At 39.9% G+C, this 22,967-nt stretch overlaps 1 protein-coding gene across 1 annotated transcript in view; it reads left to right on the top strand.

Moving 5' to 3' along the window:
- Window positions 1-22,967, top strand: part of TDRD12 (tudor domain containing 12) — a 117,803-nt gene that overhangs the window by 79,860 nt on the left and 14,976 nt on the right. The window contains exons 14-25 of the mRNA XM_045582895.1: window positions 417-477; window positions 1,331-1,438; window positions 3,489-3,674; window positions 5,228-5,384; window positions 5,858-5,985; window positions 7,322-7,513; window positions 7,942-8,070; window positions 13,138-13,255; window positions 15,178-15,317; window positions 15,440-15,660; window positions 18,526-18,625; window positions 22,598-22,785. Coding sequence (XP_045438851.1) covers window positions 417-477; window positions 1,331-1,438; window positions 3,489-3,674; window positions 5,228-5,384; window positions 5,858-5,985; window positions 7,322-7,513; window positions 7,942-8,070; window positions 13,138-13,255; window positions 15,178-15,317; window positions 15,440-15,660; window positions 18,526-18,625; window positions 22,598-22,785 — 1,728 coding nt within the window. The remainder of the gene's footprint in view (window positions 1-416; window positions 478-1,330; window positions 1,439-3,488; window positions 3,675-5,227; window positions 5,385-5,857; window positions 5,986-7,321; window positions 7,514-7,941; window positions 8,071-13,137; window positions 13,256-15,177; window positions 15,318-15,439; window positions 15,661-18,525; window positions 18,626-22,597; window positions 22,786-22,967) is intronic.

Genomic DNA, 22,967 nt, shown 5'->3' with positions numbered 1-22,967 from the left:
TGGAGCGACCTGGCTGGTGGCGGGGGAGAGGGGTCAGTGAGGTGCAACCAGGCTGGCAGAGGTGGCAGTGAGGGATGACCAAGCTGGCTGGGAGGGGCAGTTGGGGGTGACCAGGCCGGCAGGGGAAGGAAGTTGGGGATGACCAGGCCAGCAGTGGGGGGAGTTAGGAGTGATCAGGCAGGAAGGCATGTGAGCAGTTAGGTCCCAGATTGTGAGAGGGATGTCCGAATGCCGGTTTAGGCCTTATCCTGCCTAAACTGGTAGTCGGACATCCCCCAAGGGGTCCTGGATTAGAGAGGGAGCAGACTGGGCTGAGAGAAATCCGCTCATGCATGAATTTCATTCACTGGCCTCTAGTAACTCAAGAAAAAAATACAATTTTTTCCCTTCATATTGTCTTTTTAACTATTTTACAGATTATTGCAGTTTCTAAATCCTGATCCTTTGAAAGCTGATGGAATTTCTGATCTGCAACAGGTATTACAACTTTAAAACAAAAGTGAAAAAAGAAAGAAAACTTTATTCTTTAAATTCCCCTTCTTCCTCTTTCTAAATTGAGATTAGAAGAGAAACCCCTTCAATTGGAGACTTTATCTAAAGACATTCTTTTATTTTTTATTTTTATTTTTATTTTTTTAAAATATATTTTATTGATTTTGTACAGAGAGGAAGGGATAGAGATAGAGAGTTAGAAACATCGATGAGAGAGAGTCATCGATCAGTTGCCTCTTGCACACCCCCTACTGGGGATATGCCCGCAACCAAGGTACATGCCCTTGACTTGAATCGAACCCGGGTCCCTTCAGTCCCCAAGCCGACGCTCTATCCATTGAGCTAAACCGGTCCCGGCAAGACATTCTTTTAGAAATTGTCTAGTGAATCAGTGCTTTAGAGAAATCGTTCTTTTCAGGTTTGGGGATACTAGAAGAGCTTTCATTTTGGTAGTTTTGGTGGTTTTAAAAAATATATATATACTGTATATTATTGATTTTTCACAGAGAGGAAGAGAGAGGGATAGAGAGTTAGAAACATCGATGAGAGAGAATCATCCATCAGCTGCCTCTTGCACACCCCCTACTGGGGATGTGCCCACAACCAAGGTATTGTACATGCCCTTGACCGGAATCGAACCCGGGACCTTTCAATTCGCAGGCTTACGCTCTATCCACTGAGCAAAACTGATCCTGGCGAGTTTTGGTGGTTTTTGATAAGCATGTACACCTAGGTTTTTACATTGAAATCAAACTCGTGTCTTTTCTCGTGTCCATAAAGTTCTTGGTGTTCTGTGCTGATGCCGCGGGGCAGACTGTCTGTCGTGTGTGTCCTCTAGTTGCAGAAGCTGAAGGCGGGTGCACAGCCGGCCTCTGCAGTGCTCCAGAACAAGATTGAACCTTGCTTGTCCATTGACACGGCGCCGCTCTCGGCAGACCTGAAAAAGGTAACCGTGCTCCTGAAACCGAACTCGAGGAGGAGTGCCGACCTGCCCGAAGGTGGAAGGATTTTTAATAAATGCTTCTACTGAACTTGCATTTGTATAATTTCTGCTTTTGAAATTCTCTTTTAAGCTTCTATTACTAATTTCTTATTTATTCTTAAGTCCAGGCTAACTTCTTACAGGTGACTAATTCTTTTATGGAGAAACCATGTGTAACTGTAAGTGCTTTTCTGAAATACGTTTTCAAAAGTGCCAGTGGAAAGGGACTTGGCAGAAATGAGTTGCCAGGACGATTATGATATACTTCTTAGCGAAGTTGCTTTATAGACCTTGGTTTTACATAGTAAATTGATCATACATGTTTATCTACTTTCTTCTTGACAAAAAAAAGTTTTAAAATATTTTTTAAAGGGATAAAACCCCGAGGGTGACTAGAATGAGAGCAAAGTCTTCAGCGGAGAAGAGTTTTCCACAGCTGCAGAGAGTGACTGACACCCCTGGGGGAGGAGTGACGTGGTGGGTCGGGAGCTTCCCCATCCTGTTTCTTAAACAGCCAGAGCCAGTTGCTCAGGAAGGAGAAGGAAGGGTCCGTGTGGAGAAACTGAATAGCCCTAGAGAATGACCTTCAGGTGATGCTGTTTGGAATTCTCCCACTAAAAACACCTGCTTGCTGCCCCGAGTTCCCACAGTGATGTGACTCGCACATGGTGCTGAGCTTTGCTCTGCCCACAGGTGAGCATCAGGGATGGTTAGATGTTTGAGGAAAGCCCTCACCCAAGGGAAAGAAGTAAGACCCAAGCAAACTGAAGAAAATAAACAATGTAGAGAATAGCAGAAAACATCAGAAAATAAATAACCTTAATAAGGTAATATTGTATGTATTTGACAATTACATAGCACCCCACACTTTTTATAGAAAAGGAACAGAGAATAAAAAAAAATAGGTTCTTAGAAACTCATACTATTGTAGAAATAAAAATCAATAGTTGATTTAAGAGATAAAAGCTAATAAACAAAGTAGAACAAAAGACAAGGAGATGGAAATAGGAAGGAAAAGAGAAATTAAGTGTCAACTAGAGGTCCAATATCTGCAATGAAATTTCCAGAAAGAAAGGGGGGAAAAGGGCAGAAAATTCTAACATCACACATGAATAATTTCTAGACTCAATGGATATGACTCTCTGAGTTAAGGGAGATTACCTACCACAGGCCCAGCACAACTGAGGAACAAGATAGTAGACGTTGTTTTGAAGCATCTAAACTGAAGGGATTCAGAGACCATGAAGGATTCCAGGGAGAAGAAACTGGTCCCACACACAGGATCAGGAATCGGAATGGCTTCAGGCTTCACTGTAACACCAGAGGAGCACTGACTTCAAAATTCTAATAAGTTATTTCTAACCTAGAGGCCTATCAACGAAGTGTGAGGGTAGAATGGAGACATTTTCAGATGTGCAAAGTCTCAAAGTTACTTCCTCTGCACCCTTTGTCAAGAAGCTACTGAAATATGTTTACCAACACAAGAAAGTAAAGAAGACAGCGTGTGCTGCAGACAAAGGGGGATGGTGCAAGGCGACCCCAGGACGGCAGTAGCACACCAGGTGCAGAGTGGAGTCAGCCCTGATTGCAGTGGGGCTCAGGGCCTGGGAGCAGGACTTCCTGGAGATAATGGTGCTAATGAGATCAGCCTTTTGGAAAATAGTATCAATGTGGCTGGAGAACTTGGGACATTTGGGAGGTTTTAGTAGCAGTCATATAGAAAATAAGCAAATAAAGGCATGTTTTTAAAAAGATTTACCAGTGAAGTTGATGCACCGGCAGATTTAGACAAGAAGCCACATCCTTATGCTGGAGAGTGTTAAGCACCTGGATGGTCAATTGGATTCTTTAATTTGGAGCCTAGAAAAGCAAGAATCTTCTAGCAGGACTTAGGCGCTAGAAAAGATTCAACGGGAAATGCCAGATTGAGCAGTGCATACTGTTATTGGGATACATGAGCAATGGATGGGTTTTCATTAGTTTATTGTGGTTTTTGATTATTGATGTTTTGTAGGCTCTTCAAAGAAATAAATTTCTGGGACCTAGCCACACTGAATCTTACTCGTGGCCTGCCATAGCACGTGGCTGTGATGTGGTTGTCATTTCTCAGTGTGGAAATGACCCCTTGCTGTACCTTCCACCAGTGCTTACGATTTTGCAAATAGGGGGCTGCTACAAGTCATTACCAAGTAGAAACGGAGTAAGTTGAAGACAATTTTGTTTCACAACAAAATTGATTAAATATTTATTTAAAAATTTACACCTACCTTTGGTAAAATTTAGGTTACATTATTCATTTGGTGTTCAAACTGTCAGGACAGAAACTGTCCTATGAGAAACTTTTACCACAGTCATCGCTTCTCACACTATTCTCACCTTTGACCCCCCAGTTGTGGGCCATCTGCTGAGTCAACAGAGACCAGCTTTTAGAGACAACTATATAAAAAGTATTTCCTGATTACTTTAGTTGGCCTGGCAACCCTATGAGATGGTCAGGCCATGTGTTCTTTTCACCAGTATTACAGAAGAGAAAATTAAATTAATGGGCAGTTACTGGTTTAATTTCTTAACAGCTGGCAAGTGTGACAAGTGAGCTTAGAATGTAGATTTTCTGTCATCTCGTATCATATTATTTTAAATATTTTCCCATAGCACCCCCACACTTTTACAAACCTTTATTTTTCCCATGTGTCAGAATCTGAAAATAGCTGAGAAAAGATGATAGCAAGGAGAGAAATGGGGTGTGAGGATCAAATATTTGACAGTGGGTAATGACATCTGCTTTGGTGGAATGGCCTTTGTCTCAGATCCTATCCCAAAGGACACCCTGGGAATTGTTCTGCCACTCAGTACAAGGTGAAAAATAGCAGTACGAAAAGACACTTTGGATTGCATTTCAGAAAAGATGACAGTTTACTTTTCAAATTATGCTAGGTAATGACCTTCCTTTGGCAATCTGCATTGGCTAAGTTATTATGTATTGATTTAATAAAACTAAATGGGTACATTTATATCTATCAGTTAGTAGCTGACCACGTTGATGAGATGCAGCTTGTGTGGAGATAGAACCCTGGCTGGGCAAGGAAAGGCTGTCCAGGTGTCTCTTGTGTCCACTCTTGTTTTCTCTGCATGTCCATGGTCAGCCCACTTTTAGGCCTGGCACCTGGAAGCTGGCACTCACCTGGATCTGTGTGAAGGAAAGTCTCAGCATCTCTTCAGTTAGATGAGGGCAGGTGTGCAGGAAGATGTTGGCAGGAGATATCTCTGGCATAGTGGAGGGCAGGTTCAGATGTTGCTATAAGAAACGCAGTCACCTAAGGAAGACATGGTAACCTTTTAAAGGCCCTTTCTAGGAAGCAGTTAGTTCTCCCTTGGGCTCAGGAGCAGGAGCTCTAGATCTAGGTTGCCTGGCTTCAAATCTTGTTGCTTCCATGGATTAGCTGTGCAGCCATGGGCACCTGACTTCCCCTCTGAGCCACAGACACCTGTGGAATGAGGCAGCACTAGGTTCTGTCCTGTAGGAGTGCTTTAAGGACTAAGTGAATTAATACTTGTGAAGTGCTTAGTTTAAGCCCCAGCAAAACCTGTCTTCAATCCTTTTTGATGAAATTATATTTTAACTTTTCTGACCTATGTGATGATGATAAAATTTATATAGTGCTTACTCTGGACAAAGAGTCTACATGCTTCACAGATAATGTGTTTGATTCCTAACTTTTGCCCAAAATTATGTGGATTTGTTTGTCTTTGCAGCCTCTGGCAGTCATCGTGTGCCCTGGGTGGAAAAAGGCCCAGTTTATTTTTGAGCTATTGGGAGACTATGGCGTGTCCTCCAGGCCACTTCATCCTATGTTATTAACAATTGGACTCCACAAAGATGAAGCCAAAAATATGAAGCTTCCAAGGGGGTGTAAGCATCCTTCCAAGCTGTTTGGTTTTCCCTACGGAGCACAGTGGAGCCCTGCCTAGCAGGCCTGGGAGCTGCAGGTGCCAGGGCTGTGTGATGCAGCTGATGGTCACTAGCTCAGGCCGCCCCTGTCAGTTACCGATGGGGATAGATGATGAAGGTTTATTTCTGTGAGAAAAAGAACTATGTGATTTCATTCATTTATGAACTATCTACTGAGCACCCCCTGTTAGATGCTGACTAAACGCTCCCTTTTAGTTGTGCAGAACGTGATGGGAGCCAGTTATTTAATCAGATAATGAACGAGGTTGTTAGCCGGGCAGGTAAACTTCTTGCCTCACCCACCTAAGTAAGAAAAACAGCTTTTTGTGTTGTTAGAAGGCATCTCTAGAAAGTATGTGGAATCTTAGGAAAGAAAATGTTAGAAAAACCTGTGGAAAATCTAAAATGTTAATTTTTTCTCTCTTGAAATATAGGTGATGTAATGGTTACAACACCGCATAGCCTCCTGAGATTTCTCAGATATCAAAGCTTGTTATTTCTTAGACTCTGTCACCTCATTTTGGATGAGGTGGAAGTATTATTCTCTGAAGCTAATGAACAAGTAAGTAAGCATCCATTTCGATGTTATTACTAAAATATATAAAATTAAAGTGTTCACTGTTTTTAGGACTCAAGAAGAGTGTCTATTTGTGGTAGAAGCTGGTTAATTTAAAAATTTTCTCTTTAATTTGTAGATTAAGGAGAGAGAATGTTTTTCTGAAATTTTCTTACTAGTGTTCTCTTTGAAAAGCAAAACTATAGAGGTTTTCAAAATTATTTAATATTTTTCTGATTATAAATTTTTTTTGTATTAGAAATTTTGAGAAATAGAGGAGAGCACTTGAAAACATCCATAACCTTACATTCAGGAAATCACTATTGTTGTTATTCTTGTAGTAGTTCTTTCTTTTTTGTAATTCCTCTGTCATAGGAATTAATAATATCACTACCTTTCTGAGGTCATTTGTAAGTTGCATTTTTTAGTAAATAGCATTGTATTGTTACTATTCTACAGTGTGATCGTTACTTGCTATATGGTATTGAATCCTATGGACATAAACATAATTTATTTTAATATTGTCTTATTTTTAGGTATTTAGCATTTTGTGTGTGTGTGTGTGTGTGTGTGTGTGTGTGTGTGTCTTCAGAACATAATACATCTTTTTAGCACATTTCCCATAGGGTAGATTCCTACAAAGGGGGTTGATGGATCAAGACATTTGTTGGAAGCAGTATAACATGATGACCAAGAGCAGTCATTTGGGAGCAGTGATGGCCTCAGGTTCAAGTCCAAGCTTTAGTTACCGACTCTGTCGGTCTGCACAGGGTTTCTGAATGCCTCTATAATCTCAATTCTCATTTGCAAAACTAATATCCAGAATACTGCTTTGCACAGTTGCCTTTCTGGAAGCGATTTACACTCCCTTAGGCAGTGTGCCGCCACGCTGCACGCCCTGCACCCCTGGCGGTGGGAGGCCTCATACCAGCTTTTGTGTAGCCTAACTTGTGATATGGCGTCTGATTAGTTCAATCTGTATTTCCTTAATTACTTGTTGAGCATGAATTCATACTGGCCATTTGTTCTCATTCTATGAATTGCTTATTATTTTCTGTTGGTGGGGTTGTCTTTTTTTAATCAGTTTGTAGAAGTTTTTGTATAAGAATGTTAATCCTTTGGTACATACGTTACATATATTTACCTGGATGTTAATGTTTTAATTTTGTTTGCACCTAGCATTTTTTCCTTTTTCGTTTTTTTTTTTTTTTTTTTTTTTTTACTTTTATGTTTGTAAAGGCCTTCCCACTTGAAAACAGAAAATATACAGTCCTTTACCTTTTAAATTCTGTCAAACTAATATCTTTTGAAATAAAAATGAAATTATACTTATTTTTTTTAGATGTTTGCTATATTAGATAACTTTAAAAAAAATATTGAAGTTGAAGAAAGGGAATCTGCACCATATCAAATTGTTGCAGTTGGAGTTCATTGGAACAGACATATACAACATTTAATCAAAGAGTTCATGAATGATCCCTACATTGTGATCACCGCCATGGAAGAGGCTGCTCTCTACGGCAATGTCCAACAGGTAATGAGTCATGGAGATGTGGTGGGGTGCTAATGAATGTGTCATGACTTAATATTACAAGACTAGAGGCCCGGTGCACGAAATTTGTGCATGGGTAGGGTCCCTGAGCCTGGCCGGCAATCAGGGCCGGTCGGGGCCTGCCTCCCCTGGCTGCTGGCCAGAACCTTCTTTCGTTTTGCACCGCACTCTGGTGATCAGCGCACATCATAGTGAGTGGTCGAACTCCTGAGGGGACAATTTACATATTAGCCTTTTATTATATAGGATTGTAGCTTTAATTCCATCAGCAAATCTGTAATTGGGAAGTTAAATTTATATTGGTTTCTTATACATCCTTTTCTATTAAAATCACAACTTGCCTAAGTAAAGTAAAACTGGAGCACTTTAAACATTTAAAAAATCACATTGTTTCTGTATTTCATTACTAGGTGGTACATCTTTGCCTAGAAAGTGAAAAAACCTCTACTTTACTCCAGACCCTTGACTTCATTCCAAGTCAGGCACAAAAGACCTTGATCTTCACCTGTTCTGTAGCTGAAACTGAAATAGTGTGTAAGGTGAGCCTTTCCACACAGAAAATGTTCTTGCTGTTTGTTTAAACTGTGATTGGATTTTGAGTCATCAGAAGAATTATAGAGCAAATATTCGACAGAGGAGTAAAATTTTACAAGTTCAGCATCCATCAGAATGGGTTCTGCTCAGAGTGAAAAAGGGTGGCAAGAGGTCTGCCACTGAGGGCAGGGGCCGAGTAGGTGGGGCAGACGTTCCCCAGGGGAGCAGGGCTTTGTATTTTGTCTCAGAGCATTCGAAGGATCTGATTCACGAAATCTTCTGTACCCTCTATTTAAGAAAATAGAGAAAATTAACATTAAATATATCATTATGTAGCCAGAAAGGCCAAATAAATTGACTAAAGATTTATTTAATCTAATTGTATATAAATGAACGCTAAAATGTAGAAATGAGGCCAAATACAGAATAAAGTAAAAGAATCAGTAGTACATTACATTAGAGCAATAATGAATCAGCAGGTGAGGTTAAAAAGCTCCTGTTGAGCCCAGCCAGTGTGGCTCAGGGTTGAGTATCCACCTGTGAACAAGGAGGTCATGATGTCCCTGCTGCAGGCTCGATCCCCAGTTGGGGGGTCACGTGAGGGAGAAAGGGCTGGTCAGTGATTCTCTGCCATCGTTAATGTTTCTGCCTCTCCCTCTCCCTTCTCTGAAATCAATCTATAATAATAAAAGCATAATATGTTAATTAGACTGGATGTCCTTCCGGATGACCTTCCAGATGAAGCCAGGGCTGTAAGGGAAGCCCCCAGGTGCCTACTGGCAGCCGGAGGGAGGTCCGTGTCTCAGGTGCCTGCCAGTGGCTGGAGGGAAGCCCAGGTTCTGGGTGTCAGAGGGAAGACAGTGCCGGCAGCCAGGGGAAGGAAGGCTTGCTTTTGCCCAAATTTCATGCATCAGGCCTCTAGTAAAAATATATACTTTTAAAAAGCTCCTGTTGATAATAGTGCCATAAATTTGGTGTATACATATAGATATACAGTTAACTCTCAAACAGTACAACCCAAAACACCAAACAGGTTTGAAATGCATAGGTCAATTTATGTTTGTTTTTTTTTTTTTAATTTATCTTTTTTTTTTTTAATATATATTTTATTGATTTTTCACAGAGAGGAAGACAGAGGGATAGAGAGTCAGAAACATTGATGAGAGAGAATCATCAATCAGTTCCCTCTTGCACACCCCCCACTGGGGATGTGCCCGCAACCAAGGTACATGCCCTTGACCGGAATCGAACGCTCTGTCCACTGAGCCAAACCGATTTCAGCTTAAAATTTATCTTTATTGTTGAAAGTATTACAGATGGTCCCTTTGTTTTTGTTTTTCTTTTCCCATTAACCCATTTCACCCCACACCCACCTCTCTCAGGCCTTCACCACACTCTTGTCTGTGTCCATGGGTTATGCATATATGCATATAAATTCCCAGTTAATGCCTCCATACCCACCCTCCCAGCCCCACCTTTCCTCTGAAATTCATCAGTCTGTTCCATGCTTCTATGTCTCTGGATCTATTTTGTTCTTCAGTTTATTTTGTTCATTAGATTCCGTATATGAGTGAGATCATATGATATTTATCTTTCTCTGACTGGCTTATTTAGCATAGTACTCTCCAGGTCCATCCATGTTGTTGTAAATGGTAAGAGTTTTTTCATTGTTATAGCCGAGTTGTATTCCATGGTGTAAATGTACCATAGTTTTTGTCCACTCATCTACTGATAGGCATTTGGGCTGTTTCCAGATCTTAGCTATCAGAATGGCTACCATCAACAAATCCAAGAAATGCTGAAAGTTCTGGCACCCTCTTAAAGGTGTTCTGGCAGAAGGAGGGTGAAGTGGACTGGAGCTCTGAGAGCAGAATCCAGGACTGGGAACTCAGGGGATAGAGCTCAGAAGGCAGATACCCCAAATTTCCTGGGCTGAGTCATTACCTCACACAGTGGAAGACATCTTTCCTACATACACATTTACCTTGCCTGGTGGGGGTGTGAGGAAGACACACCCTATTGGAAAACACCTTCCCCTGAGGGCACTTGAGAGATTAAAAGTAACAATTAGCCTCCAGACAGAAGTAACTGCCCCACCCTGTTGAAAAAACTCTTGCCACACCTGAGGATGATTGCTTGGGGCAATTCAAGTCGAAATCCTATTAATCCATAGATAGAGGTAGTCTCTGGAGGCTTTGAGTCTTTGCCGATCCAATTAGTCAGAAATAGCCTTTAACACCGTCCTGTACTAGAGATTGAGAGGTATAGAGGATCTACCTAAATCATAGTCACACACCCAAACAACCAAAATAAGGAAACAAAGAAACAACCCCCAAATGAAAGAACTATAGAATTCTCCAAAAGAAGAGAGAAATTTATCTGAAAAATAAAGAACACATTGGAAGGAATACACAGCAGATCAGAGAAAGCTGAGGATCAAATCAGTGAATTAGAAGACAGAGTTGAAAATATCACTCAATTAGAGAACCAAAAAGAAAAAAATAATTAAAAAATAGGAGAATGGCATAAGGGATCTGTGGGACAATGTGAAACATAACAATATTAGAATAGTAGGTGTTCCAGAAGAGGCAGAAAGGGAGAAAGGAATAGAAAAGGCATTTGAAGAAATAATGGTAGAAAACTTACATAACCTGGTAAAGGAAAAAGTCACACAAGTTCAGGAGGCACAGAGAAAGAACCCCAAACAAGAAGAACCCAAACAGACCCATGACCAGACACATCATAATTAAAATGGCAAGAATTAACGACAGAGGATCTTAAAGGCAGCAAGAGAAAAACAAAACAAAAACTGTTACCTACAAAGGAGTTCCCATAAGGGCTACCACCTGATTTCTCATCAGAAACTATACAGGCCAGAAGGGAATGGCATGAAGTACTTAATGTAATGGAAAGGCAGGATCTGAGACCAAGATTACTATATCCAGCAAGGCTGTCATTCAAAATAGACTGTCAAATAAAGAGGATCCCAGACCAAAATAAATAAATAAATAAATGCTAACAGTTTATCACCGTCAAGCCAACATTACAAGAAATGCTAAGGGGATTGTTGTGAGGGATTGCTGAGAAGAAGAAACAGAGAGAATCCTAGCCATACAGAATTAAAATGGCTATAAGTACCTCTCAATAATAACCCTAAATGTAAATAGACTAAATGCTCCAATCAAAAGGTGTAGGGTAGCTGAATGGATACAAAAACATGACCCAACTATATGCTGTCTACAAGAGACCCACCTCAAAACAAAAGACACACACAGGATGTAAGTGAAGGGAAGGAAAAATTTTTTCCATGCAAATGAAAAAGAAAAAAAAAAGCTGGAGTAGCAATACTCATATCCGACAAAATAGACTAAAAGCATCATGCTAAGCGAAACAAGCTAGTTGGAGAAAGATAAATATCATATGATTTCACTCATTTGAGGAATATAATGAACAACATAAACTAATGAACAAAAATAGCCGAAACCGCTGAGACTGGTTTGGCTCAATGGATAGAGCGTCGGCTTGGGGACTGAAGGGTCCCGGGTTCGATTCCGGTCAGGGGCATGTACCTTGGTTGTGGGCACATCCCCAGTAGGGGGTGTGCAAGAGGCAGCTGATCGATGACTCTCTCTCATCGATGTTTCTAACTCTCTATTTCTCTCCCTTCCTCTCTGTACAAAATCAATAAAATATATTAAAAAAAAAAAAAAATAGCCGAAACCGGTTTGGCTCAGTGGATAGAGCGTCGGCTTGGGGACTGAAGGGTCACAGGTTCGATTCCGGTCAAGGGCATGTACCTTGGTTGTGGGCACATCCCCAGTAGGGGGCGTGCAAGAGGCAGCTGATCGATGACTCATGGATGTTTCTAACTATCTCTCTCCCTTCCTCTCTGTAAAAAGATCAATTTTATATATATATATAAAATAGAGCCAGAGGGGAAAAATATATACTAGAATATAATAGAAGTAATCCTGTTATTTGCAGATTTCTAATAATTCCTACAACTTTTGTGATATCATACTATATTAGTACAGTTTTGGTAATATTATACCTAAAATCCTTTTATTCTTTAAATATTAATGTTTGTTGCATGTAATATTATATGTAAGATAATTTTTCTTGAATGATTGGTATTTATTGCATGTAACATTATTTAAAATAATTTTTCTTGAAAAAACAAAACAAAAACTGGCTCTAGTTGGTTTTGCTCAGATTGTCAGCCTGAGAACTGAAAGGTCCCAGGGTTGATTGCGGTCAAGGTCACGTGCCTGGGTTGTGGGCTTGATCCCCAGTGGGAGACTTACAGGAGGCAGCTGATCCATGATTCTCCCTCATCATGGATGTTTCTGTTTCTCTTTCCCTCTTTTTTCCTCTCTCAAATCAATAAAATATACATTTAAAACAAAACAAAACAAAACAAACAAAAAACAAAAAAAGTAAAACTAGAAAAAAGAAAAGAAACCTGAAACACCAGGTTTAGATAGCAGTATCTATAATACATGTTTTTTTTTCAATGAATACATTTAGTTCTGTAATTGTATTTTCTCTTCCTTAACATTTTTTCTCTAGCTTTATTGTAAGAATACAGTATATAATACAGATAACATACAAAATGTGTGTTAATTGAGTGTTTTCAGTAAGGCTTGTGGTTAAAAGTGGGCTATAAGTAGTTAACGTTTTGGGGGAGTCAAAAACGGATTTTCAACTGCATGGGGGGTCAGCACCCCTAACCCATATGTTGTTCAAGGGTCTACTACATGTACAGATATCTGTGTATATATGTGTATACACACATATTCAGACATATGCATATGCATGTGTGCATTGTTTGAAATGAAGGAAAATAATTCAGCAAAATAATGTTTGTTTCACTTGAGCAAAATTTTAGATCTAAAATAGGGAATTTTGGAAATATATTTATTTATATCAACAATCATCTCATTATGGGAATTATTTTATCAGTGATACAACCCTCATAGATAATTTTACATGGTTTCTATTGATGATTATTGACAGAACAAATTCAAGTTTATGTTCTTGACTGTGAACTGTTCTCTTGGTTTCATCTTTAGGTGGTAGAAAGCAGTTCAATATTTTGCTTGAAAATGCATAAAGAAGTGGTTTTTAATTTAAAAAGTGTATTAGAACAGTGGAAGAAGAAGTTAAGTTCTGGCTCTCACATTGTATTAGGTATGTGTTTTAATTTCTCCTTATATTTAGAGAAGGTAGAGGTATTAGGAATCATGCCTTCAATTCATTTATGTATCTCATCTCCAAATTTCTCATCAGATTTATTCAGAATTTGTTAATCTGAATTTCAAAATGAAAATTAACCTCTATTAAGATTTTAACGTTGCCCTAGTCAGTGTGGCTCGGTTGGTTGGGTGTTATCCTGTGCACTGAAAGGTCTCCGATTCGGTTTTCTTTAGGGCACATGCCCTGCTTTCGGGCTTGCTTGATCCCTGGTAGGGGCATGCAGGAAGCAACTGATGAATGTTTCACTCTTACATCAATGTTTCTTTCTCTGCCTCTCCCTTCCTCTTTCTCTAAGAATCAATACAAATATATATATTTAAAACGTTTAATATTGAAGTGGATCTAGGTGCTCCCCCCCCCCCGCCCCCCCCGGCTCTCAGGACGTTAGGCAGCAACCTTTCTTAGTCCAGACATTCTCCCTAGAGTTCTAGCTTGAGGATCACTGTCTCATTTATAGAGATACATGTGCATGTCATACATGACTGTGACATTTAGTATTAGAAATTTAAAAGTCAGCCTTAACCGGTTTGGCTCAGTGGATAGAGTGTAGGCCTATGGACTCAAGGATCCCAGGTTTGATTCTGGTCAAGGGCATGTACCTGGGTTGTGGGTACATTCCCAGTAGGGGGCGTGCAGGAGGCAGCTGATTGATGTTTCTCTCTCATTGATGTTTCTAACTCTCTATCCTCCCTTCCTATCTGTAAAAAAAAATCAATAGGCCGAGACCGGTTTGGCTCAATGGATAGAGCGTCGGTTTGGGGACTGAGGGGTCCCGGGTTCGATTCCGGTCAAGGGCATGCACCTTGGTTGCGGGCAAGTCCCCGGTGGGGGGTGTGCAGGAGGCAACTGATCGATGACTCTCTCTCATCGATGTTTCTAACTCTCTATCTCTCTCCTTTCCTCTCTGTACAAAATCAATAAAAATAAAAAAATCAATAGAATACATTTAAAAAATTTTTTTAAAGTCAATATGTATAAAATAAATGTTAAAATAGATATGGGCAGCCTAAATTTTTAACAAAAAGAGGGTTTTTTTCCTTTTAAGCTAAAAGGAGACCACTTTTTCTCTGGAATTTAATCACAGGGCTGTGACATATATTGGAAAAAATGGGAAAGCCCTGGCACAGTAGCTCAGTTGGTTAGAGTGTTATCCTGATATGCCAAGGTCGTGGGTTCCATCCCTGGTCAGGGTACATACAAAAAGCATCCAGTGACTGCATAAACAAGTGAAACAGCAAAGTGATGTCTCCCTCTCTCTCTTCTCCCCCTCCTCCTGCTTCCTCGCTCTGTCTCTCAAGTCAATAAATAAAAAGAAAAAGGTCCTGGCTGGTGTTGCTCAGTGATTGAGCATAGATCTATGAACCAGGAGGTCACAGTTGGATTTCCAGTCAGGGCACATACCTGGGTTGTGGGCTCAATCCCCAGTAGGGGGTGTGCAGGAGGCAGCCAATCAATGATTCTTTCTCATCACTGATGTTTCTATTGCTCTCTTTCTCTCCCTTCCTCTCTGAAATGAGTAAAAATATATTTTTTAAAAAGAAAGAAAATGGAAAGCCTTTTTTTGCATCTCAAAAGTAAAATGCAATAAAGAAATGTATTGAAGTACTAGAGGCCTGATGCATAAAATTCGAGCAAGGGCCTTGGTCCCCGTCACCGTGGTGGCTGCCTCTGCCTTGGTCCCCAGCTTCTGCTGCCTCTGCTTCAGCCCCTGCCCACCACAGCTTTGTCTAGAAGGAAGGATGTCTGGTCTTATGAGCATATTACGCTTTTATTATCATAGATGGTTGCTGGAATTGTTTGGTAGAGTGCAGTAAAACCATAGTCTCATTTGAAATTGTCGGTCTCCTTTTCTCTAGCTTTAACTGACGACTGCATCCCACTCTTGGCCATCACTGATGCCACGTGTGTGATTCACTTCAGCTTTCCTTCCTCACCAAAAATTTTTGGTGGACGTCTGTATTGCATGTCTGATCATTTTCAGAGTTTAACTGAACAGGTTTGATTATGTTTTATTATCTTTAAATATTCTACTGTGCAATAAAAAATTCAGAATCCACAAAGTTTTATTGTTCAGACTGGTATGGATGATCCACTTTCTTTATTCACCCTGATTTTAAGGGTTCTATTGCAAAACAGGGAGGTAAAAAGACCAAATCTGTCTTGCTGCTGACGGAGAGAGGTTCGTGCCATGCTGTGGGTGTTTTGCGATACTTGGAAAGAGCAGATGCCAAGATTCCATCAGAGCTGTATCAGTTTACTGCAGGCGTTCTAGAAGCCAAGGAGGAAAAGAAAGCTGGGAGGCCTCTCTGTCCATATCTTAAGGCTTTTGGATTTTGCAAGTAAGTCAGGCATTTTTTTTTTTTTTTTTTTTTTTTTTTTTTTTTTTTTTTTTTTTTTATCATTGACGTGTACAGTAAAGGGCACAGGGGGTCAGTTTAAGCTCCATGACTTGTTCCATGTGTGCACCCATGTAAACCACCACCTGGCTCTAGAGAGCGCCCCAAAACCCTCTCATGCTCTTTCCCAAGGTGCCCTTCCTCCAGAAGTAACACCCTTCTGATATCATTCAGCACTGATCAGTTTTGCTTGTTTTTTACTTCATATTCAACCTAATATATGTGACATTTATTTGTATATGTATATCAGCCTTTTGCTTATTTGTTTATTTAGTAGCTCAGTATTTTATTACGTGAATACTAGAGGCCCGGTGCACAATATCATGTACGGTGGGGTCCTTCGGCCTGGCAAGTGATTGGAGCCAATTGGGGCCATCTTTCCCAGTCCCAATCAGGGCCAGCTGGCCACGGGGAGGGACTATGGGAGGTTGGCTGTGGGAGCGCACTGACCACTAGGGACAGCTCCTGCAATCAGTGTCTGCCCTCTGGTGGTCAGTGTGTGTCATAGGTACTGGCTGGTCACTTAGGCTTTTATATACTATCTAATAAAGAGGGAATATGCTAATTAACCCTCACACCCTCACAAATGGCAGTACAAATGGCAGTGCCCACAGCTAATAAAGAGGGAATATGTTAATTGACATGCCCTCACAAGATGGTGGTACCCATAGCCACAAGATGGTAGTGCCCAGTCCTCTAATCCTTACCTCATTTAGCTGGAGTCCCCCAGTCCCCTCAGCCCCACCTCACCCAGTCCCCGCAGCATCCAGCCTCATCCAGCCTCACTCCCTCAGTCTCTCAGCCCTGCCTCACCCAGCTGGAGTCCCCCAGTCCCCTCAGTTCCGCAGGGGGGGGGGGAAGAGAAGTTGAAGGCAATTGGGCTTGCAGGGGAGGGCAGTTGAGGACAATCATGTCAGCAGGCAAGTGGTTAGGAGCTAGTAGTCCCGGATTGTGAGAGGGATGTCCAACTGCCGGTTTAGAAGGAAGGATGTTTTATTATCTTTAAATATTTTACTGTGCAATTGGACATCCCTCAAGGGATCCCAGATTGGAGAGGGTACAGGCTGGGCTGAGAAACCCCCTCACACCCCTCACCCCGTGCACAAGTTTCATGCATCAGGCCTCTAGTACATAGATAACACAATGTGTATATCTATTATATTCTTTTCTTGATGATCCTATGAGTTGTTTCCAGTTTGGGCTATTATATAGGAAGCTGCTGTGAACATTCTTATACCTATATTTTTGTGGAAATATGAACCCATTTCTATATACTTTGGAGTGGAATTGCTAGATCATGGGATAAGCATATGTTTAACTTTTCCAAAGTGCTTGACCATTTTACAGTTTAATCAGTAACATGTGAGAAAGTTTGAGTTACTTTATATCCTCACCAACACTTAGTATTCTGGAATGTAGAGGTAAACCATTGTGATTTTCTTTTGTTTTCCTAATAATGATGTTGACTGTCTCTTCATATGCTTGTGGCACATTAGAGAATCCACTTTTTGTGATGTGCCTATTCAGGTCTTTTGTCTATTATTATTAAAAGGATTTATCCTGATTAACCCACAGGTTGAGAACTGCTAGCAGGGTTGCCTAAGACCATCGGAAAACACAGATATTTATATTATGATTTATAATAGTAGCAAAATTACAGTTATGAAGTAGCAACAAAAATAAATTTATGGTTGAGGGTCACCACATGAGGAACTGTGTTAAAGGGTCGCAGCATTAGAAAGGTTGAGAACCACTGCTCTAGAGGCTTTGCAGCTTTGGCTTCACATTTAGGTGTGTGATCCATATTGAGTTAACTTTTGTGTACAGTGTGAGATTCGAGGCACAGCTTACTTTTTCCAATCACTTGCTGCAGCATCATTTATTTAAGTCATCATTGTGTCCTCACTGAGTTGATGCCTTTAATATAAACCAGATGATAGTATTTGTGTTCCTTTTGTGGACTCTTTTGGTTACATCAGCCTACTTGTCTATCCTTATACCAGTCTATTTTTTTCTCAAGTATTGTAGCATATTTTATAGTGAGTCTTGGCATCTGGTATATTAAGTTCTCCAACTTTACCCTTCTTCAAGGTTGTTTTGGCTACTATAAGTCTCTTGCTTCTCTATATACATTGTAATATACAGGTTTGTCAACTAGTTTAAAAACTCAGCTGGAATTTTGATAGCAACTGCATTGATTCTATAAATCAGTTTGGAGAACTTGAATATCTTAACAGTCCTGATCCAGACATAATGCCATTACTTGATACATAAATGGATGGCTTGGACTGGGTAGTAGATGTCTAATAATTTATCTTTTGGATTTAATGTAATTTTAAGATAACTTGACATGTATTTTTTAAATCTATGTTACATTGCACAGTATTATCAGCAGTTTCCTCTATGCCTTTAAATAGAATGTTGACTTTTAAAGCTGAAGTTTCAACTACTTCTAAGTTTGGGTTAAGGCAAGCATGTCAAACTCAAAAGCTAACAGGTCAAATAAAGGAGGCATGTGGCCCACAGGCTGTGAGTTTGACATGCTTGGGTTAAGGACTGGCTTAGAGTCTTTATCTTGGAAATCCATTTTATTCATTTATGTATTATACTTAAGAATGTCTAAAGAAATAATGAAGTAACTTCTTAATTCAGCATTAATTAAAATTTAGGGTCCTATTTTATATACTTTGTTAGTATCATCTGAAGTATTTAGTATATTATTTATCTTTTAAAGTGTTTCAAGTAAAAGTTCTCTGATTTAAATTATAGATTTATATCTGGTTTTAAAATCTGGCTACTTTTTTTCAGAGACAAAAGGATTTGTCCTGATCGACACCATATTAATCCAGAAATAGACAATCCAAGAAAATTATCCAACCATGCTATACCAATGTTTGGATACATTAAAGTAAGTTCTGAAAATTGTTTTGTTGAATGATTAATGGTCATTTTAATGAACATATTTTTTGCCGAAACCGGTTTAGCTCAGTGGATAGAGCGTCAGCCTGCGGACTGAAAGGTCTCGGGTTCAATTCCGGTCAAGGGCATGTATCTTGGTTGCAGGCACATTCCCAATAGGGGATGTGCAAGGGGCAGCTGATCGATGTTTCTCTCTCATTGATGTTTCTAGCTCTCTATCTCTCTCCCTTCCTCTCTGTAAAAAATCAATAAAATATATATTTTTTAAAAAGATAATGAACATATTTTTTAAGCAGCAAAATCTTAGTATAATATAATTATGACTTCTAGTGTTCAGTATTAATTTACCACCATTAATTCAACAATAGGCACATATCCTTAGAAGGCTCCCAGGTTATTTAGAAAATCAAGATCAAATTGGGAAAGTGGATAAACCCCTTCAACAATTTCAGAAAGAAAGTTGTTTTTGGGGGGAAAGGATTATTAAAAATAATGTATTGATCACATGAATCTTTTCAGAACATCCATGATTATTGCTTTGAGGAAAAATCTGAGATGCAGATAGAATTGCTGAGTTAAGAGTTTGTTGCTTTAAAAAAAAAAATACTTTTTATTACTTTTTGAGTTAGATTTCTTTTCATCTTTCCTTTCCCTTAAAGTATATCTGTTGTGCTCTTCTCATTTTCTGGGGCTGTGGTAACAAACCACAAACTGGGTGACTCACAACAACAGATTTATTGTCCTGGTTGAGTGTCATCCTATGCACGGGAAGGTCATACTAGTAGGTTTGATTCCTGGTCCCAGCACATACCCAGGTTTCAGGATGGATCCTCATGTTTCTCTCTCACATGGATGTTTTTTTCAACTACTTGAGTAAATACCAAAGATTGTGATTGCAGGATTGTATAGTAAGAATTTTTGTTTTGTAAAAAACTGCCATACTGTTTTCTGAAGGGCCTGTACCATTTTTCATTCCCACCAGCAGTGAATGAGTTATAGCAGCATTTGACATTGTCAGTGTTTTGGCTCTTATTAGCCTTTCTAATAGGATATTTTTTTCCATTGAATTTTAGAGAGTGGAAGGGAGAAATGGAGGAAAATATCAATGATTGGTATCCTTCCATACACACCTTAACCAGGGCCAGGGATTGAACCTGCAAACCAAGGTTTGTGCCCTTGACTAGGAGTCAAACACGAGACCTTTCAGTGTATGGGCTGACAATCTGTCTACTCAGCCATACCAGCTAGGGTGGTAGTGGCATCTTGTTTTATTTTGTATTTCCCTGATAACATATGATTTTGTTTTATCTTTTTTAACCCTCACTTGAGGATATTTTTCCATTGATTTTTAGAGAGAGTGAAGGCGGAGAGACAGAGAAATATATCAATGGGTTGCATCTGGTGCCGGGGATTGAGCCTGCAATTTAAGTGTGTGCCTTTGATGGGTATTGAACCTGCGACCCTTCAGTCCACAGGCCAACGCTTTATCCACTGAGCCAAACCATCTAGGGCCCTGATGATTTTTGAACATCTTTTCATATGCTTATATTTGTCACTTGTATATTTTCTTTGGTGGGTGATGGGATATTAGTTCGGGTTTTTTGTCCTATTTTGTTGTTGTTAATTCTCACTCCAGGATATTTTTTCCATTGATTTTTGGGGAGAGTGGAAGGGAAAAGAGAGAGAGTAAGAAACATCAATGAGAGACATTGATTGGTTGCCTTCTGCACATGCTGAAGGGGCTGGGAATCAAACCCATGAGTCTTCAGCGCACAGATCAGTGCTTACCTATTAAGCAACACTGGCTGGACTGCCCATTTTTTAATTTGGATGTATGTGTTTTTTTTAAATCTTTAATGTTGAAAATATTACAGATGTTTCCTTTTTTCCTCTCATTGCCCCCCACTACCCTGTTACCGCTCCACTCCAGGCCTTCACCACCCTATTGTCTGTGTCAATAGGTAATGCTTATATGTATGTAAGATCTTTGGTTAATCTCTCTCTGCTTCCCAATCCTCTTCCTTCTGAGATTCATGAATCTGTTCCATAGCTCTTATTCTATTTTATTAATCAGTTTATTATGCCCATTAGGTTTCTTATTCATTTGATTTTTAAATTTAGTTGTTGATAGACATGTATTTACTGCCATTATATTATTCAACTCCCCTTCCTCCTCTTCTCCTCCCGCTCCTACTCTCCTCTTTTCCCCCTTCTCTCTTCTGCACGCCCCCCCCCCAACATTTCATGTAATAACTGATTTGGTGGCAATGAACTCATTTAGCTTTTTCTTGTCTGTTCATCACTTTGAATATTTCTTGCCACTCCCTTCTGGCCTGCATAGTTTCTGTTGAGAAATCAGCTGACAGTCATATGGGCACTCCCTTGTATGTAATCAACTGTTTTTCTCTTGCTGCTTTTAATATTCTTTGTTTTTTGCCCTTGGCATTTTAATTATGACGTGTCTTGGTGTGGTCCTCTTTTTGTTCCTCTTGTTTGGGACTCTATGGGATTCCTGGACTATTTCTTTCACCAGGTAGGAGAAGTTTTCTATCATTATTTCTTCAAATAGGTTTTCAATATCTCAAACCCTCTCTTCTCCTTCTTGCTCCCCCAAAATGTGAATGTTGGTACTCTTGAAGTTGTCCAGAGGCTTCTTATATTATATTCATATTTTTTTATTCTTTTTTATTTTTGCTTTTCTGAGTAGGTGTTTTTTGCTCCCTCATTTTCAAATTATTGATTTGATTCTTGGAATCTTCTAATTCTCCTGTTAAATCCCTATAAATTATTCTTTATTTCAATTAGTATATGCTTGATTTCTTACTGGTCATTTTCACGTCTTTGACATTATCACTAAGATGCTTGAAAGTCTTACTAAGTCCATTGAAGCTCTCATTAATTCCCTTGAAACTCTCATTAAGACCCTTGAATAATTTGATAACCATTGTTTTGAATTTTGTTTCCAGTAGTTTTCTTGCTTCTATTTCTTTCATTGTGACATGTTTCTCTGTCTCCACATTTTGGCTGCTTCCCTGTGTTTGTTTCTCTGTATTGGGTAGAGTTGCTATGTTTCTTGGAATTGGTAGAGTGTCCGTCCTTGTGTAGTAGGTGTTCTATAGGGTCCAGCTTCCCCAGTCACCGGATCTAGGCACTCTAGGTGTACCCCTTTGTGGGCTGTATGCTCGGTCTTATTGTAGTTGAGCTCTGATTGCTGTTGGTATCACTGGGAGGAATAGACCTCCAGGCCAATTGGCTGTGAAGACCAGCTGCATCCACAATGGAAGCTGGGGCTTTGGTGCTCACTGAGTCTGCCCCTTAAGTGTGTCATGTTGTAATCTGGTGTGGTCTGAAGTTGTTAAACCAGGGCCCATGGGGCCACCTGGCAGGAACTACAAAGAGATCTGTAGATGGCTGCTACTTGTATTGGGCTAGGAAGTGCCCAGGCAAGTGCCTAGCACTAGCACCAGCCTGCCTAGCACTAGCACCAGCCTGCTAGGCACTTCCTGCTAGGAAGTGCCTAGCACTAGCACCAGCCTGTGAAGCAAGGCAGGCTGGTGCTAGTGCTAGGTCTTGGGCCTTTTATGGATAGGTTTGCTGCCAGCTGCTGCTGTTTCCAGAGATTTTAACAAAATCTGAAGCCTGAGCTAGGACAGGGCATTCATATGGAAAAGCTGCTGCAAACAGCTTGGGTGGGGTGAGGCTGCAAATTTCATGCATCAGGCCTCTAGTTTTACGATAATGAGTTTTACAAAAAAAAAGTCTGGTAGATTTAAAGTGAAGCTAATTATTTGTGGATAGAATAATGTTTTTATTGTGTTTTTGCTTGCTTGTTGGCCAGTTTTCCAGTTTATTTTTCTATCTCTGTTCATGTGCTTTGGGTTCTTAGGTCAGGAGTTGATATTTGCAGACAAGTCCTGAGTTTAGCTTGATTTTATTTCCTGGCCATGTTTTTATATTTCAGATAATACCCTTTTACATTTTGAATGCAACGAATTACTTTGGTCGTATAGTTGATAAACATGTGGATCTTTATGCAACTCTTAATGCTGAAATGAAGCAGTATTTTGAGGATTCCAGTAATAAAACAGCCATTGAAAAGGTGGAGAAATTTGGATTATATGGATTAGCAGAGAAAACACTTTTTCACAGGTAGAATGTCTGTTATTTCATCTTGAAAAGTTATGAAGCACTAGGTGATTTGAACCCCCATTTTCACTTATGTTCGTTCGGCCCACTGTTTACTTGTTAGGTCTGCTGACTCCCAGAATGGTGATGTTAAGGTCATGGCCCCAAGACCCTGGGCACAGTTCCACAGTGGGACTCAGAGCTTT

The sequence above is a fragment of the Pipistrellus kuhlii genome, unplaced genomic scaffold, assembly GCF_014108245.1.
Source record: "Pipistrellus kuhlii isolate mPipKuh1 unplaced genomic scaffold, mPipKuh1.p scaffold_m20_p_17, whole genome shotgun sequence".
Classification (NCBI taxonomy): domain Eukaryota; kingdom Metazoa; phylum Chordata; class Mammalia; order Chiroptera; family Vespertilionidae; genus Pipistrellus; species Pipistrellus kuhlii.
The sequence above is the reverse complement of the archived record's forward strand: the minus strand, read 5'-3'. Positions and strand labels throughout refer to the sequence as shown.